Here is an 18,219-nt window from a genome sequence, read left to right on the forward strand (position 1 = left end):
CTTTCCTGAGAGCTACCTGGACCCCCCCTCCCCCCCAGAGGAAAGCACTTCAGTAACATGAAAACCGAAGTAGATCTTTTAAAATATGCCACTTTGCTTTCCTGCTTAATTGGTAAGTTACTTAACTTTCCTGGATTAACACTAATAACTTCATCAGTACAGAAGCATGACCCTTTAAATATGTGTTCCTTTCTAGACACTGCTTCCTAATTTTAGAGGTTTCATATTGCTGAAAGTATCTGAACAATCATGTGTGGATATTTTATAGTCACAAATATTTGACCAACCTCCAGGAGCAGAGTTGCACACCCTACTTTGAGCACTGCTGAGGCCAGCTGTCGTGCTGGCTTCTTGCAGTAAGTACCAGAATTGTTCTGATTGATAGGATTTGAACGGCTGTTGCAAGGAACATTTAAACTTCAGCTCCTGAAGACCTGACTGCAGGGAGGCAAAATGGATCACCATGAAATTACATTGGGGGCTGACAAAATCCACCAAAATCGTCTGTCAAGTGTCACAGAAGATGAAGAAGAACAAGATGCAGCTTATACAATTGTAACAGTCCTGGATAAAGTGGCCAACATTGTGGACAGTGTGCAGGCAAGCCAGAAAAGAATAGAAGAGCGACATAGAGAGATGGAAAATGCAATCAAGACCATACAGATTGATATTTTAAAGCTTGCCCAAGCTCATGGCAATACAGGCTATACAGTTAACAAGTTGCTTGAGAAAACCCGCAAAGTTAGTTGCACCGTTAAAGAAGTAAGGGCACGTGTGGAAAGGCAGAGTGCCAACGTACAGAAAGTTGAAGCAAAACAAGAGGAGATGCTGAGAAAAAACAAATTTCGGGTTGTAATCTACCAGGTAACCATGAACCTAATTTATTGTAAGTTTGTCACCTCCTTGATAGGTGCTGGTAAATGTGGATTAATGAGTCAAATGATACAGTCTGTCCAACATAGGAGCTGTTTTATACTTTCTTTAACATTACTTTCTGCTTCTCAGTTTCTTTCAGTATAGAGCTACTGGTGGCAGTACAAATAGTCTATTATTAGTGTTGGTAGGTTTCTCAGCTAGTAGTGTAAGATTAACTGCAGATCAGCAAGGACTATTTGTCGCCTCTCTGAAAGGTAATATGAGGCAGACACTGTAAATCTTGTCATACAAACCATGCTTGACATTCATCTGTTATTTTTTTCACCATATTAGGTAGAAGTCCAAACAGCAAAAGTGTTTGTAGGTTCCCTGAAACATAGGCTTTCTTTTAATACTAATTTTAAAATGTATGGTTTATTTCACTTGCAGCATTGCCCAGGCTCTTTGTAATGCTGAAAAAAAAACAATTTATCATTATCTCAATCTTAGGAGTGAACATACAAAGTAAAGCTCAGACCCACAAACCTTCACCATACCAATAGTCTTTATGCGTGTTGTACTTTGGAAATGACTTAACACAGCACTATTCTCCCAGTCAAATTTGGCAAATGAAACATATATTTTTAGCTTTATTCTGGGATGTCCTTTATTCTTATAAATGTTTATATTTGAAGGGAAGTTTCATGAAATGACTTGGTCTTGCCTACATCCATACAAATAGACAGTTATCTGTGCAGTGTGGTTCATGGGATTTTTCACATGCTAGTGCTGCAAAACTCATTTGTTTAATGATCTGATCCTACATTTGCTTCCCAGTTCTCCAAGAAGTCAGTAGAATGTGAGTGTTTAACCCCTTTCCAGAATCATAGTTTCTCCTTCAAACCAGTGAGTCCCCAAGGCTTCATTCAAATGAGTCATATTTCTCATCAGGCATTCTTGAACGTATCAGCCCTTCTGAGCAATGCACTATGCCCTTATTCTCTAGTCTTAGACCTTGATCTTGCAATTGTTTGTACATATATAACGTTACTTGCATGAATAGATCTGTGTTTTTTTCACTGAGAATATTTGCCAGTGTATACAGCTGACAAGTTCTTAGGCATAATTAAGCTTTCTTAACTACTTCATTTGCTAGTATTGGGAGGAATCACCTTTTAAAAAGAAAAAAGAGTAAAAGCTGAAGGTAGAAATGGTACCTCTTTAATGTTAGTAACATATATAGTAAAATTCTGCTTCCTAGCTTTTCTGAATGACTTGTTATGGATGTTCAGGAGAAAGTACAGGTAGAATTTGACCTATTATTACAATTTTTGCAAGCTGTAGAATGAAAAACAGGTGCTTTTACTTTTTCCTTGTAAATCATTTCCCAGCTAAAGGAAATAAATATCTCTGACTCCCCTGGTTATTAGCATAATGCCATTTCACTGTTGTGCATTTTCCATGATGATTGCAGTAGAATCAGTGCTTTGAAAATGTTTATTCTTAAGAAAGTATTTCTAACATAACGTCAATTTTTCTCCTAGCAAGATCTGTGTTGTCACTCATTTTAAAATGTAATAAAATATTGTGGAAATGGATTTACACAGTATAAAGAATGACTACTGCTATTTGTAGATATTTTTTACAGAAGATGGCTTTCATGATGCATACTTTCTCTAACAATTACCTTCAGCAGGAGTTTCTGAACTCCCTTCCGGTTTTGCCAGACAAGAATGACCTGCATCCTGTTCCATACATTTAATTCTTAGGTGGTACTTTTCAGAAATGGAAGCAGCATTTTGGATTTCTCTCTTTCTAGCTTCCTAGAGAACCACATGAGAGAATGAATGACGTCCTCTTTAATTTTCATCCCTTTCATATAAGACATTAGAGAACCTTCTCCCTCATCTCATTTTCAAGGGGGAAGCACAGAGGAGGAGCAATCTGCTGCTCCCCTTAGAAAACAACATTTAATATCTTTCTGATGGATGATAATCACACTGCTTCATGAGAACTGGAGCATAGTACATAGCCAAGGCTATACTGGAGCTTTAATGTACAGGTACCCAGGTGCAAGTCTCTACACAAGTTTAGTAATTTCTACACTATTGATTTACAGCAGTATAAACATATTGTTGGAATGCCAAGACCTGAATGACTGAGGCTTGGCTGCGATGAGAAGTCTGTTAACAGCTACTGAATCAATGTGGTGCACCTATTCTCTTCACTAGATTTTACAGTTCAGTATAACCAAGTTGTTTATTTGGTGGCTGTGAATAATAGCTCATCTGCAGCAAGAATTTTCTGATGAACCAGGTGGGACATTGTGATGGAGCCAATGACCTGTGTGAAGCCAATGGAGAATACTTATGTGGGTCATTGCATGTGAGTTTTAGTTTTGAACCTTTTGCCAGAACATCAGCATACAAGGAGAAAGGGAACATCAATTAAAAATCCTAATGATTTTTTTAAAGTGGATATCATTGATAAAGGGAGTAGGCAGATTAAAAAGGATCATTGGCTGGAGTAGTTTGTCCCAAGATCCCTCAGCCATAATGAAAGGAATTGGCAATATCCTTGCATTAAATAGAGACAAAATGATCATCCTTGACCATAATGATTAGGGAAACAGAAATCATCCATTTTTAAGAGGCCGTGTAGTTGAGGAAAAAATTTGGTCACAGGCTGCTTTCCTCCCCAGGCTGACTATATAATTAAAAATGCCAGATTACTTCAGAATTTCTAGAGAGGTCATTGACCCTGAAGTGCTATGTGCCCTAAGAGTATAGCAGGGAACACAAAGTACTTTATAGGTTGTGCAGGTCACTGCTCAGTTCTATTCAGGTTATTTTGAATAACCAGCTGTGGGAACTGTCATTCCTCTGCAGTCAAAGAGCAGCTAACAACTTAACTCATTCTGACTAAATCAATCAGAAATTAAAGAGAATTTTTCTTTTTAATCCTGAAAGAACTAGTTTCATTTGCTTTTCTGCATGTTCTGCAAGCTTCCTCTTTGAATGCGAGTGTATAGTCACCAGGAAGCGCCTGTTAAGTTACTAGGATTTTTTTTTTTTTAGTGTTACTATATATAAGCATCTTAAACGAGTAAAAAATTCCTATGAAGGGACATGTGCATTTATTGCATTGCTGTTTGACATTTAAGACTAGTGGACAGTCACAGTAGACATGTCAGAAACTGATTAAGGTTAGGGCTTGACTAGCCTGCAGCACAGTTTTTGGTTTCCCCTCTGTTCCACCACATGCATGGTGAGGCACTAGTAGAAGAAGCCTTGCATTTGTGACGCCTATCAAGTATAAAGAAATACAAATAAAAGAAGTGTGCTGTCGTATATCCAGACCACTGCCCTTCTGCAGCTTGAAGACTTATGCTGTAAAAAAGCTGAGATTGAGATTGGGACAATAATCTGAAAATAGCCATATCTGAAGTGAAAGTAAAAACCAGGACTTAATGAGCTCAAGATTCAAGGTTCCAAACATGAATTCTAAAAGACCTGACACAAGAACACACCACCCTTTGACAAAGAGTTTTAATTATAGCTATTCTGAGAAAAAACTGTGAGAGTAACTGTGATCTGAAAGACAGCAAATACAATACATTCTATTTTACAAAGACAGAGGAAATTATCTGAACAATTACCATTCATCTGATACCATTAGTACATAAGAATGATAGGCTTAAATGGGTTTTAGCAGTGCTCTGAAGAACTGAATCATTAGTGCCATGGAGTCAAATAGCTTACAAAGAACATATTTTACCTTTTTGATTATTTTTTCTATACCACAGAAACATGGTAGATCTTACTTTTTTTGAATTTTATATAGCTGATAGCTTACCTCATAACAACTATTCTGGATAAAGCGCAAATGACAATAGATTGTGCTGAAATAGGAAGTGAGGTTTATGAGAGGTTTCTGAAAGGGATTGCTTTTAAAACCAACTTTGTCAACAACATAATATTTTCATTAATGATGTTGGCACAGAAAAAAGATGGATGCTTATAAAATATGCTCAAAATGAGGAGATGTCAGTCCAGAGAAAGAAAAATATACAAGAAAGTGAATTACTTTTAGAGCCAGAGTAATGGAAATTTAAGTGCACACAGTGGCAGATCCTATACTTAGCCAGAAATTCATTTTGTTAGTAGGTCTTCTGAGGCCTCATGGTTTGTATAGCACAAAAATTAGTATATTAATTACTCACATGTTGACTGAGAGTCCACTTGATATGGCGCTTAAAAATGTGAATCAGAGTCTTGGACTGTTTCAGGCAAGATATTTCCAGAAGTGATAGAGAGGTATTCAATGCCCTTGCACAAAACACTTTTTGGAACCCATCTGAAATACCATATCCTGCTCTAATCACTCATGTTCAGGTAAGGTGAATTGAAACTGAATAGGTTTGGAAAAGGGCTACCAGGATGATCAGAGGAATGGGAAGCCCTGTCAAATGAAAGGAAATCAGGAGGGCTTAGTTTGGGTTAGTCCAGCAAAAGAGACTGAGAGAGGTTGTGGTTAGCATTTATAAATATACTGGGACAGGAAAGAAGAGTCTGGTAAAGAATATCGGCAAAAGATGAAATGGGTATAAACTGTCCATGAATTAATTCAGGTTAGAAACCAGAAATGGATTCTTTGTCCTAGAGATCTGTGGGTCTGGATAAAGCTTTCTGCCAGAACACATGGGCAGAGATAAATCTAAATTGCTGTTAAAATGGAGTTTGAGAACTTAATGCAAAAAGAGATGGCATAGCATGGCTACCTATGATAGCAGAGCATGGCTTCAGGCACATGGGCCTCCACAGCGCAATGACACAGGGCCTTTGGACTCTTGTGGTATAAGCCACATCTTTATATAACATCTTTACAGATGAGAAGGTTAATTGACTTAGCTGAAATTACAGAGAATTAAAAAAATAAAATAAAAAAATAACCCACACAACCCAACAGTTGCATAAAAGCATGTAGTAAGAGTTCTTTGTTTCCAGTGTCAAACTTAGCCTTCTAGTTCAAACAACTGAATTGATCCCATGCTGTGCAGCTAACAGTTAGGCTGGCTGACTGGTAAAGCTGGCTCTCAAATGCTGGAGACAGCTAAGAAGCACACAAGTTACCTGTGATTTTTTTTAGGAAAAAGCAAACATGCTCAACCAGGAAGAGAAGAACTGTAATTCCAGGTACGTGTTCACAAGGCAAGATGCATGTAATAGAGGAGAAAGGGGGGGGGGGGGGAAGCAGCTGTTGAGCCATTTTTGTGTTCCTAAAATGAAATAGGTTGTTTATTTCACAGGACTATGTTCATACCAGGTTGTAAACTTGATTCTATACCTTTTGATACAATGTAACCAGAATCCCCACACCTTGTCTTTTGTGATGATGCTAACAGGGGACAGGCAGTCATCCTCTCAGGGCGGCCATTGATTTTTCTTCAGCTGTTAAAATGAACTGGTGAGAAGCATTGCATACAGTTGTTGAGAGCTTTGCTTGTGTTTCACCTGCAAGCCATTAGAATAGTATATCTACATAATGAGCCCCCCCCCAATTTTTCATACCTCTTTCCCGTGTTCTTAGATGCAGCTTGGATGAATTATGAAGCTTATGACTTATGACATGAGGCTATGGCTGGTCACTATGAGAACATATATATCTTCAGTGATATGCTTTACACCTGAGCCCAAGATTCAAGAATAAGTGAACTTAACAATATGCATTTAGGGTTTAAATTCCCAACACTACTGCATATACCTGAAATTGCTTCCTTGCACCAGGCATTGCAGGACTCAGGCTGATCAAAACTGCACAGGTACAGAAGCAAGAAAACAGCTGAAGTCACTAATAGCAATTTCAGAATTTGGGGTGGGAGACATTTTGCCAAGCAATAGATACCATTATTGTAGATGTTTGTATGTAAGCTGGCATGCAGATTCCCTTTAAGTGAGCAGAGAGAATTTTATGGCTCCTGATTCACCTGACCTATTGTAGACCTCTACTTCTGGATATGGTGTTTACTTTATAAGTACCCATTTCTCTCTGTTGTGTTGAAAGGGAGCCTGGAAGTTAACTCATGTGGAGACACAGTGGTTTGGGCAGATGAGTTCAGCAACTTGTGACAAATGTTTGGGCTTCTGGTGTATTTGTGCCCTGTTCTAGGAAGCTTACAAGAGCAGATGTGATGAATGAATGAATCAAATCATCTTCTGTTGTTTTATCACATCTTGTGATCACTCTTTCTTACCCATTCACAAAGTTTTGGTATCTACATATAAATTTGAAGTGACAAATTTCACTGGTTTCTTTGCAAACCTGCATACGGACCATTGTGCAGAACTATTTTCTAGGCTAACTCTGTAAAATAATAAAAAAGCAAAGTAAGTGAGAAGCTTTAGTTTTCCTCTGGAGCAGCAAGTAATCCTTTTTATGCAGCATGGTGTGTGCTGGAGCCAAGGGCTTCTCTGAATGTTGTGGTATAGCTGAATAACATTTGCTGTTAATGAGAGAGATTTCTTTATGGTCATTGTATGCTCTTGGTTAAATTTATTCTGTTAGAATTTAAGGAAAAGAGTTGTCTGTTAGGCTTCACAGGAGTGAAGTGAGAGAGACTGACTGTTCTGGCCATGCTACTTTTTCATTATGCAGAAATGATTCCAAATACAAGCAACAGCATGTGGCCATAACATCTTACATGCCGAAGTGTTTATTCACTACCTACTTTGCTTGATAAAAATCTTGTAGGTGCCCTTTTAAAATGATCCTATTTCTCTCCTATTTGAGCAGCTCTTTGGCTTGATGGCAGAGATTTTGAATTGATATATTTGCAAAAAAATGGTGGAATCGCTTGAGATTTACAAAGCTTCACTCTTAACTGTTTGAATAGGAGTAAAAGTACTGAATGATTTGTAATTGGTTATTCATCAGCTCTCTGGGATTGATTTAGAGAGTAATTACAAGGAGATGTTTTACTAATTTACCTCGGCTGCTGGTTTGAATAACAAATCATTCATTTAACATGCAAATTTCTAGGATTTTTTTTTTAATGTTGCCTTGGTACAGTTTTCTGCTTACAGACTACCAGTCATTTGCATCACAGTTATCATAGACCACTGTCTATGACAACACAGCATCACCAAATGAGACACTGGGTGGCCTACTACCGATTTGCTGTTTTGCTCAGTGTTTCAGAATTATCAGGTGTTTGTGAATCCCATCTGTGCTTATGATAATCATCACCTACATATTTTCATCACACATCCCAAGGCTGAAAGATCATCTGCCCTGACCTTTGAACAGGGCAACACAATGACATCAATTTATCTCTACTTTTGGTGTGAGCAGTTTCTTTAGGAGCACTTTGATTCTTGGCTAATATATATGCATATGTGTATGTCATTTTCAAGTAAATTTTATACTTGAAGGTGCCATAATAATTATTTATTGGGTTGTTTTATTCAATTTTCTCTGCTATATTTTTCTATATTTAAAAATTTTTTATTCTTCTGAAGTTTTAATTGAAATGAAATAACAATTGGGAGCTGATAATAACCTTTATTAAAGGATGTTAGAATTATACTTTGAAGCTCTTTGCAAAGAGAATGAAAAATTACTTTATAGAGTTTCTAGACTATATTTACTTTACACATAAGACAACGCCTTCTATTTTCTTCTCCCTGTTTATGCTACAAACTCCGTCTGGGCTTTGAAACACAGACCCAGAATCCATGTGCCAAAAAAAAAGTATAGGAAAAAGGACAAGGCAACATCCATTAAAATGCCTTTTATATCCTTTTTTTAATTTTCAAATGGACATTATATTAATATTATTACTGAAATAATCAGCAAAAGTGTTAACAAACTTAAAACTTAAGCACTGTTGTACAATTACATTATACCCCTGCTTTGTCCAGCAAATCCTAATTCTAAATTAGCAATACATCCTTTTAGAGAGAATATTACCATTGCTGCTATTAATTTATCAGTCCCATCTGTGCTTACAAAGATACAGAATGGAGCTTAAATTAACTAGTCTTTGGAGGAACTTTTTAAATAACCCCTTTTCCTCTGCACAGCCTTACTGACCTAGCCAAAGGCATGGCATTTCTTTTCCAGGAGCCCCCTGAATTATTTACTCTTCATTTCAGCAACAAAGGAGAAAGGTGCTACTAGAGCCAACCTTATCTTTGCCAGGAGACAACTATAGCAAAGCACCTGAGATATCTCTGAACAATATTTGCTCTACCATTTCCATTCTTTCCCTTCCACAGAAGAGAATATCTATGAAGGCACAGTTATCACATATTTTTACAGTAGTTTTTCCCCTGCAGTTTTCAGTTATCTGAGGATTGACACCTGAAGATTCTCACAATGTTGATTATGGGTATTCTCACATTTTAAATTATTTATCTATTATTTTAATTTTTTTTTTGTGAGTTGAAAAACAATCTGCATCTTGTGCTTTGCATAGTTTAAGGAGCAGGTGCATTAGCCTCCTTATATAAAGACCTTGTTATGAGAAAAATTCTACTGCTGTGACCCCCTCCTTGAGCCCAGGAAAATGACAATAGGCCGTATAATCTTGTCAGCACCTTCACATGTAGACGCAGAACAGCCAGAATTTTGACAGCCAATGAAAAGCTTGCACTGAAAAAGGCCTAGGCGAAGGACACAGACTACATCCCTTTGAAAAATGTCTAATTGTGAATTAAACTGAAATGGGAGGAGAGGGAGCAAATCACAACGACACAATCACATTTGCTTGGGAGAACAGCCCACGTTTGAGTGTGAATATTCACTGTCCCTAGAGCCCTTAGTTCAAATCAATGCAGTGGTGGCCTTCCTCCTCGAAGCTGTGGCTTACTCGTGTATTTACTTTGTATATTTCAGTCTGGTCCTTAAAAACTTGGCTAGGCATATTTTAAAAGTTTAATACTCAAAAATTAGGAAAAGCCAAAAGTTTGGTTTTAAAATGCATTCTTAACATACTTACTGTGCCAAGAGCACTACCAAGCACTACCAATGACTGCATAACCCCCCTCATAAAATCAGTTTAAATCCTTTCTGGCACAATGCTTATATAGAATTTCAAGTAAAAGTTTACAAGCAGTGTCACCTATTACTCAACTCCTTCTAACCCTCCCATAAGCTGGAGCTGCCCAGGCCTGTTATTTCCAGTCCCAGCTCTTTCAAGCTAAGATGAATGCTGTCACCTGGTTTAGGGCTTTATCCTGTGCAACTGAAATCAGTAGGTGATTTGTCTTTGGTTTTAGAGAGACTATAAACAAGCTAACAGCTATATGCTTCACCTCCATGAATTCCCCACCTAGTGCTAACACATATTGCCCTAGCTTTAGGAAGGAAGAGCTTCTATCTTCTCTCCATCCCACCGATATTTACTGATAAGAAGAAAATATCTGGAGGGAGGGGGAGAGGGCAGAAAGGAAGTAGATGAGGAAGATCTCCTACTGAGACTTATCACTATATTTTTATTGTGGAATACTAGCCAGGTTCACTAATACTTTCCCCTTGGTAATATCTTCCATCCAGGAGGAGAGGAGATACAAACTTTTAAACTAATTTTTAGCCTTACTACATTTGTTTCTGCAGGATGTGTGTGGAAACCAAGGAAAAAATTCTCAGAGTCGGTAGCAGAATGAAAAATGTTCCTCAGGACCTGCAACTCTAATTTCTGAGTGTTGTCTACACTCAGACCTTCATCTCATATGTTATGGTTCATAAATCTTTATTCTAATACAAGCATGTGAAAGTTAAAATTCTTCCTCCTTCAGCTAATAGACTGTAACTCTAAATACATTTTAAAAGCTGGCATTCAGACAAAAAGAAGTACAGACGAATATGTTCTTTTCATCCAAAGGAAGACACAACCTAAATATTGCCTAGAAAACAGTCTCTCTCATTCCTTTCTTTTTTTTGAAAGCATTTTTCATATATACAGCACACTTTGTTCACCATATTGTATTCATTTCTATATGTACCAAAATTTCAGAATAGTTATTATGGAAACATTTTTATTACAATTTACAGCTGAAGAAGAAGGTCATAATTTACAAACTTTGAGGAATTATTATCCAGCTGTGTTTTGGTTCATTTTCAGAAAAGAAGGGATTATGTTTATATATAGAAGTCTTTATATAATTAATGTTAATTTGCACATGTTAATGAAGATGATTATTAACAAAGTATTGTTGCTTTGTTCCTGCTGATTTTGACAGAGGAGCTGAATAACATTCTGTTGGAATCAATGCAACTAATTTATCCCTAAAATTTCTAAGCTTTAACAACTATTTTAGCAGAGGTTTTTTGATGAAGCCAAAACATGATGATAGACTCTTAAGTGGGTATTAGCTGCCAAATGGCTTAATGCATTTTATTTTACCTATTGCTAGTGTTCTGTAAAATAAAATTAAACATGACCTGCTACTAATGAGTCACTATGAAAAACGACAGATGCTTTCCTCAATGGAAATCAGTTCACAATAAAATATACAGTAAGATTAACCCATTCTTCATGGGTTCACAACTTCTAATAGCTCTTCTATTTTCTGTATTAAGTGATTAATACTAAGGGTAGAGCCGAAGTACTGGCAGGTCCCAGAAATCAGCTGAAGCAGTTTTGACTAAAGGGAAACAACTCATAAAAAGTTTTATGCATTGTATACATCTGCACCTAAAGAGCTGGTCCTCTTGGCAGAGGAGCACATGCATGTGCCTGGAAATAGCTAGTAGTAAGGAAGGGATTAGCTCACTGACTCTGACCACGAGCTTATCATGTCTATGTCGGATAGCAGTCTTCAGATCAGGGGATCAATTCTCTGAAGAGATTCTCTCAAGCTTTCTTCCTTTTTTTCCCTTCTCCCCTCACATCTCCTACAATTAAGTGATTCATGGTAAGTCACTTGATTACTGTGGACAGCTTTTAGAAATTTTCTGTGTAACTTTGAGCTTCCAGCAGTCTTTCCTTAAAGGGACTATACAAATTCCTAGTGCTAAGGTATCTAGGATAGTTATCACCTCCAAACATGCAGCTAATACATATCATATGTATAATATAAATATATAATACTGCCTACTCATATAGGCCACCAACAAACTGATCAAAGAAAACAGAGGTTCTTGGTCTAGGCCATGCACACGTTTCCAAACAGAACAAGTAAAGTTCACCTCAGGTACCAGGTGCAGAGTAAACTGTATGGCATTAGGTTAACTGAATGACTGAATGGTTAACTTTACTGACTTTGACTCCCCGTTGAGCCAACAAATATAAGTTAATATGTTGGGGTCCATTCCTTTTTGGGCAACAATAGAAACGTTTGCTAAGTTCCAGTTAGTCAAAAATGCGCAGTTCTCTTAATGACAGTCTAGGGAAGAAGACATAGATATCACTAAGGCACTCATTTGTAGAGTGTACTGCTGATATATGAGCCTATTTCGTCCTACATGATGTTTACTACTATTGATGAGAAATATGGGATCTAGATCCAATCTCAGAATAGCAGAACAGCTTCAAAAAAACATACATTGGACATATCTGCTCTGAAAACCATTAGGGGACAGTAAACATTGGACCATGGCATTCATTATTTTCAGGAAGAAACATAAGGAAAATATATTTGTAATTAGGTATAATTTTTTTACAAAATTTTTCAAAGGTTTCTTGCAGCTGTTTGTATTCAATATGGATCACATATGCTGGGACAAGCCTACTTTGCTTTGTTGCAGTATTATACGTCAGTTATGAGAATTAATTACAAGCCAACAAACAAAATGCTTGAATCATCACCTTTTAAAAACACAGTTGCAGGAAGATAACTCTGTGCTTTCATTCACAGGAGGAAACTGAGTGTCCTTCATCTCTCTCTGTCATCAAAGAGAGGACAAGAGGTGAAAACCTAGAGGATGATTTCTTCCCACCTGATGATCTGTCTTCTGATGAAGAATATTATATTGAAGAAAGCAAAGCAGCCCTTTTCAAGAAATCAGGCATGAGGCGCATAGATGATATCAAAAAGGCATTTTCAAGGGAAAATATCCAAAAGACAAGACAAAATTTTGGCAAGAAAGTAAACAGGCTTCAAACTAGAATAGTGACCCCTGAAAGGAGAGAAAGGATCAGGCAGTCAGGAGAGAGACTGAAGCAATCTGGGATAAGGTTCAAGAAAACCATTTCACAAGCTGCCCCAGTAAGGAAGACATTCAAGATCCATAAAAAAAATAAAGAACGAACAGTAGCTGAAGGTCAGGAGGGAATCCAGGAAGGTGGTGTGTACATAGCTTCTGAGACCTCAGCAGCAGAGCCCTTCACTGAAGAGATCTCTTACTCAGAAGTGACTACTAAGACAAAGAAAGACAAGAGCAGTGGAACAAAAGGTGCTTCTGAGTCAGCTGAAAAAGGAGGGGCAATCCCAGAAACCATTTTTAAACAGGAAGGAAAAGGAGGAGGAGCAGCAGGTGATAATGTCCCTTTACTAAACTTAAAGCAATCAGCATAAGAAATCAATTAACATATATACCATACAATCCCTACTGAACAAGAGAGAATATAGTACAGATTCACTCAGTTTTAGAACAACGTGTGAATTTTTGTTATATCAGAAAATATGTGTGTGTTGTTCATTTACACGGGTGTCTGTAGTGTTGTCTTCCTGAAAAAAGACAAGAAGTCATGCAAATTTAACAAAAGGGCTCCCTCTCTCTCTCTCTCTTGATGTGTACCAATAGCTACCATTATTCCAAATGGAAGTTATGATTGCATGTCAAAGGGAGATGGAAACTTGCTATATTTTTAAGATTGATTTAGTATTCACTTAGTAGTCTAATCATTCTCTTTAGTTTTATGTGCAACAGCATAAAAACATTTTCCATTATCTTGTACCAAATCATCTAAACAGAAAACAAACAGTAACCAAGTTATTACTTCATATTAACAGAAGGAAGAAATACAAAAAGTATCCATGCAGCTATAAAAAAAAAATCTTTTCTTTCATGGGCCCTCACTGAAATAGCAGGAGAAGAAAATTTCTGCTTTATCCAGGATGTGACAAAATGCATCAAGAATGATAGATTTTTTGAAGAAATAATATTTTTTCTCAATGGAAAAATTGATCAAAGAAAAAGAGAACTGAATAAAGATGATTTCCAGAGTTCTGAAAGAGGAAGGAATGATGGAGTTTAGCAATGCATTTTTCTGCTCTTACGGAACAAGATTAAACAAGCAGAAGAGAAGTTAAATATGGAACAGCAGGAGAAAAAGAGAATTAGGCATCATGTTCCTGATTTAGAAAGACCAGAACATGGTCATGAGAAAGGCAGGGATATAAAGAAGTAAAAGAGAATAAGATGAACATGTGGGTTGTGGATGAGTAGAGAGCAAAAATATAATAATATTGCAACTGAAGTTTGATTAATTTTCTTGAGATCTTTGTAATTATTAATTGTTACACTATACAGAGGATAAAAGGGTTCGTGAATGTAACTGTAAGATGAGAACTGTTTTTCTGTAGTTTTTCTGAATTTCACTGCAATTCAAATCTATTCTACAAAGCTGCTGAAGTACAGGGCCAATCCATAACCCAGTTCCTTATCATCATCATTATCGACTAGCCACAGCCAGAGGGATCATGAGACAGACACCCTTTGGAGTATGGAATGCTGTTTATTTGCAACACCGAGGAGCTAGTGCCCTGAAATCAGATTTTTGTAAATACAGCCACTATGCTGACACGAAAAGCAGGACTGTGCTTGCTTTCTTCATTTAAACAGACTTGTCTTCACAGCACTTATCTAAGGCAAAGTTAGGCATTATTATCATCTGTGAGAAACTTGTACAATGTTGCCAAAAGCTGTATGGTTTTATTTAATATCTCAGCTTCATTTAACAGCAGAGCATAACTGGATTATCTATATAAACTGTTTGATGTATGCCAGCTAATTGTTAATCTATAATTTAAATATAATTAGTTTGATTTCAAATATTCTGCCTGACAATTCTTTCATTTGGTCTAGTGTACTTGGCATTTGAGGTGGAAGTAGCTTTAGCAATGGTAACGATCACCATTTGGAAAAGGTTAATGTTATACTATGTTAATGACATTCCCAATTAAATTAACTTTGCCAGATTGGAAGGAGCGACTCCACTGAATGGAAGGACAGGACAGGGCAAGGGAGGGAGGGGAAGAGAGGAAGATATTTATTTCAGCAGTAAATTGTATATTTCTGCTCTATTGTAATTACAGGCAAAAAAAAAAAAAAAGAGGGGGGGGGTTTGTTTATGGGATACTGGGAGGGAAGGGGTTACCACTTACAAAAGAAGCTTTCCAGAAGCCAGGTGACTTTGCGTGTTCTTCCTATTCTTTACAGTACTGTAGTTATCTTAGTTGAAACAGCAAACGATTTGTCTGGTTCTTTTTAAACAGAGCCTGTATTTTATTCTGCAAGATTTGAAGCTTTCCTGAACTAGAAAACAGGGATTCACTACTGAAGTAAAAAGATCTGATAGATAATTACCTTCCTTTAGGTAGCTTCCTTCTACATGTTAGAAGCTGTTCAAATAAGTTATTTCTTTGTATACTGCAGGACCCTAAGTGCTGCAATGTAATTGCCTGTAGCGTATTTAATTTTCTCATTTCACTTGACAAAGAAAAGTCATGCAGTTTCCATGGTGTTTGTCGTGTAGCACCACATATGAGGTTTATCAAATATTTATTTTGTAATAATTACATCTAACTTCAATCAATCAGAGGATGACCTGTTTTCATAGCAAGTAGCAAGTTCTTCAGGTGTAGCAGAGTATTTCAACACATCCTCTTCATTTTAACAGTTACTATTAAAGTTACTGAGTTGAAACCTACACGTACTAAGAGATCAAAGTTAACTTAATACATGTGAGGGAGGGGACAACACCTTGGGATAAAACCTTATTTTCTATACAATGGCAATTTTCCTGCTTGAAGTCTCTCTCATCTTTTTCATAATTTGAAGGAGCAATGACCCTAAAGTCTGGTCCTGCACCTTTCTCATAAACAAAATTCTCAATGAAATCAGTAGATGTGCAGCTGTACTGCTGGGACGCCTGGTGTATACACTTTCTGAACAGGTGGTTCCTCTTGGTAAGATGATCTCTCCTGAGCTGTATGTGAAGCAAGTTCTGCTCCCAGCTCAATGGCAGAAAGGGATCCTGCACTGCTTGTTCTGTCTTCCAAGAACAAATCTGCCACTTTATGCTCAGCTGCGGGAGGGAGTGTGAATTTCAAATCTCCTCAGGGTAAAAGCCCTGCAGTTGCTAACTGCAGAGTAAAACTGCTTATGGGAAAAGATGAACTACTTTCTTAGAAGCCAGGCTAACAGAACAAGAAAATTGTGTTTACAAGGAGAAAAAAAGTGAAGAACAAAGGACTCACTGTAAGTCCTTCTTTCACAACATCCAACTGCAATTCTGTTGCTTTGAATATGTCCTAGTGAAAAAAGTCAAATAATTTTTCTGCTAATAGCTGTGTTATAATATTCTATATTATAAAACAGAAGTAGCAATCACCCTTCAATTATATGGTAGATGAAAGTTGTGGTAACATACAAGAATAACTTCAATCACTTCCAGGTGAACCTATGTCCCAAAACTGGTGTATGTTTCTTTTACTTTTCTCTCCAAAACTTATGCAAAATACAGGATAAAAAGCAATTAAGAGGTATGAGGTTGTAAGGTTCAGGCAATAAAGTGAATGGAGCTAATATCAATAAAGGCAATCCAATGTTCAGATGCGCTTACCTCCCCCTCAGAGAAGAGTTTCAAAACTTTTTCTTACTAATAATTGGACATGTGCACATCTTCCTTATGAAAGGATGTAGGTTTAGAAATGAGTTAAGATGTGCAAAGGCTATCATTTGTGCAAAGATAAACTTGCCTGTTTATACATTTTCTATGATCATCTGCATAACATCTGACTATTCAATGAAGTGGTAGCATTCATTTGTAAAAATCACCCCACAAGTTTACAAATGCAAAATCAAAAGCACCGTGCATTAGCATACATGCAGATAGATACAAAGTTTTACCATGTATTTGGCTTGTCATCATAGCTTTAGTAATGCTATGCAAGATAAATCTGTAACTGATATAGATTTGTAACTATAAAGTCAAATTTAAAAATAATTCTATTATATCACGAAGAAGGTTTAAATCAGGAAGAAAAAATAGCATTGAGAAAAGAAACACCATAAATATTAGAGCAGTTATCATTATCATAAGCACTTTTCTAAAGTTTTTCTACTATGAATGAACTGACTGAGTATGTTCTCACTTGCTTTATAACAGTTGCTACATTTTACAACTGTAACTGTTTTTTCTCTGATATTCTCAGGTCAAATACATTTAGTATTTCTACTGTGAACAGAGTAAACTGATCTCTGCACAATTAAAACAATCTCTGTGGGTCACTTGCTAATTTCCTTACCCACCACTTTGACAATAACAACAAAAGTCCTACAAACTGCAGACTTGTCTTCCTAAGTGATTCTTTTTTAATAGCTATTGTTGTTCCCTATTTTGAATTGCAAAGCAGCGCAACCCCCCGTAAAGTCCAATGATCAGGATTCTTCACTGTTTTCAGGTACAAAGAGAAAATGTATGTCAGATCTGTTCTTCGAGGCTTTTTGTACACAGGGCAAGAGTACATGCTTGCTTGTTGTTTCTTTGCGTCAGGTAGCACTGCTGTGCTAACGGCATACACATGGACTACAGGAAGACTTGTGAATAGCACCTGAGAACATTAAAAGAGACAAAGGGCTGCACATTAGAGAACTAGGACAGGGTGTCTAAACTCCAGACATGCTATAAGTAGATTCTGAGATTGCTCCCAGCAAAAACACCAGCACTATGCTCGCTTCTACATTGACCCCAACATATCTTTAAGCCGGTAGCAGCTCAAGGGTGTACGATGTCAGGAAGCCTGGACAGAAGAGAAAGCAGGAGAAACCTCTAAAGATGAAGGTGGATGGAATAACCACAGCAGAGTTCTGAGAGGGGGAGAGTCCTTCGTCTTTTTTCTTGTCCTTTGCCTCTTCAGTTAGTGTTCCCCATTCTTTCCCCACCTCTCCTTCTTTGTTGAATGGCAGGATTGGAGCTACAAAGGCCAAGCTGTCTCCAGCAAGCTTCCTTGTTACATCTGATCTGGTGGCAGCAGAGCTTCAAAAACCCAACAGGTGCCTCCTGGGTGTTAATCCAAACTAAATCTCCTCAGGTCTTCTTTCAAAAAAAGTACTCATGTAATGGGGGTGGGAGGGAAAGGACTCAAACTCAACTGCAACACAGGGGCTTGCTGAACACTCCAGAGTACTTGATTA

At 37.2% G+C, this 18,219-nt stretch overlaps 2 protein-coding genes across 3 annotated transcripts in view; one reads left to right on the forward strand and one right to left on the reverse strand.

Moving 5' to 3' along the window:
• Nucleotides 1–23: 23 nt before the first annotated feature.
• CAVIN4 (caveolae associated protein 4) lies at nucleotides 24–14,845 on the forward strand. 2 transcript variants are annotated; one of them, XM_009682468.2, is made up of 3 exons: nucleotides 24–112; nucleotides 197–864; nucleotides 12,714–14,845. In XM_009682468.2, the coding sequence occupies exons 2-3, from the start codon at nucleotides 454–456 to the stop codon at nucleotides 13,371–13,373; spliced, it is 1,071 nt and encodes a 356-aa protein (XP_009680763.1). In that variant the 5' UTR covers nucleotides 24–112; nucleotides 197–453; the 3' UTR covers nucleotides 13,374–14,845. The 2 variants fall into 2 exon arrangements, with proteins under 2 accessions (XP_009680763.1, XP_009680762.1); XM_009682467.2 differs by having other exon boundaries at nucleotides 94–864.
• A 162-nt stretch (nucleotides 14,846–15,007) lies between these two features.
• Nucleotides 15,008–18,219, reverse strand: part of LOC104149032 (dynein axonemal heavy chain 5) — a 179,022-nt gene continuing 175,810 nt past the window's right edge. Inside the window, exon 77 of the mRNA XM_068936316.1 lies at nucleotides 15,008–17,636. Within this exon, the coding sequence (XP_068792417.1) occupies nucleotides 17,418–17,636 (219 nt within the window). The 3' untranslated portion in view covers nucleotides 15,008–17,417. The remainder of the gene's footprint in view (nucleotides 17,637–18,219) is intronic.

The sequence above is a fragment of the Struthio camelus genome, chromosome 2, assembly GCF_040807025.1.
Source record: "Struthio camelus isolate bStrCam1 chromosome 2, bStrCam1.hap1, whole genome shotgun sequence".
Classification (NCBI taxonomy): Eukaryota; Metazoa; Chordata; class Aves; order Struthioniformes; family Struthionidae; genus Struthio; species Struthio camelus.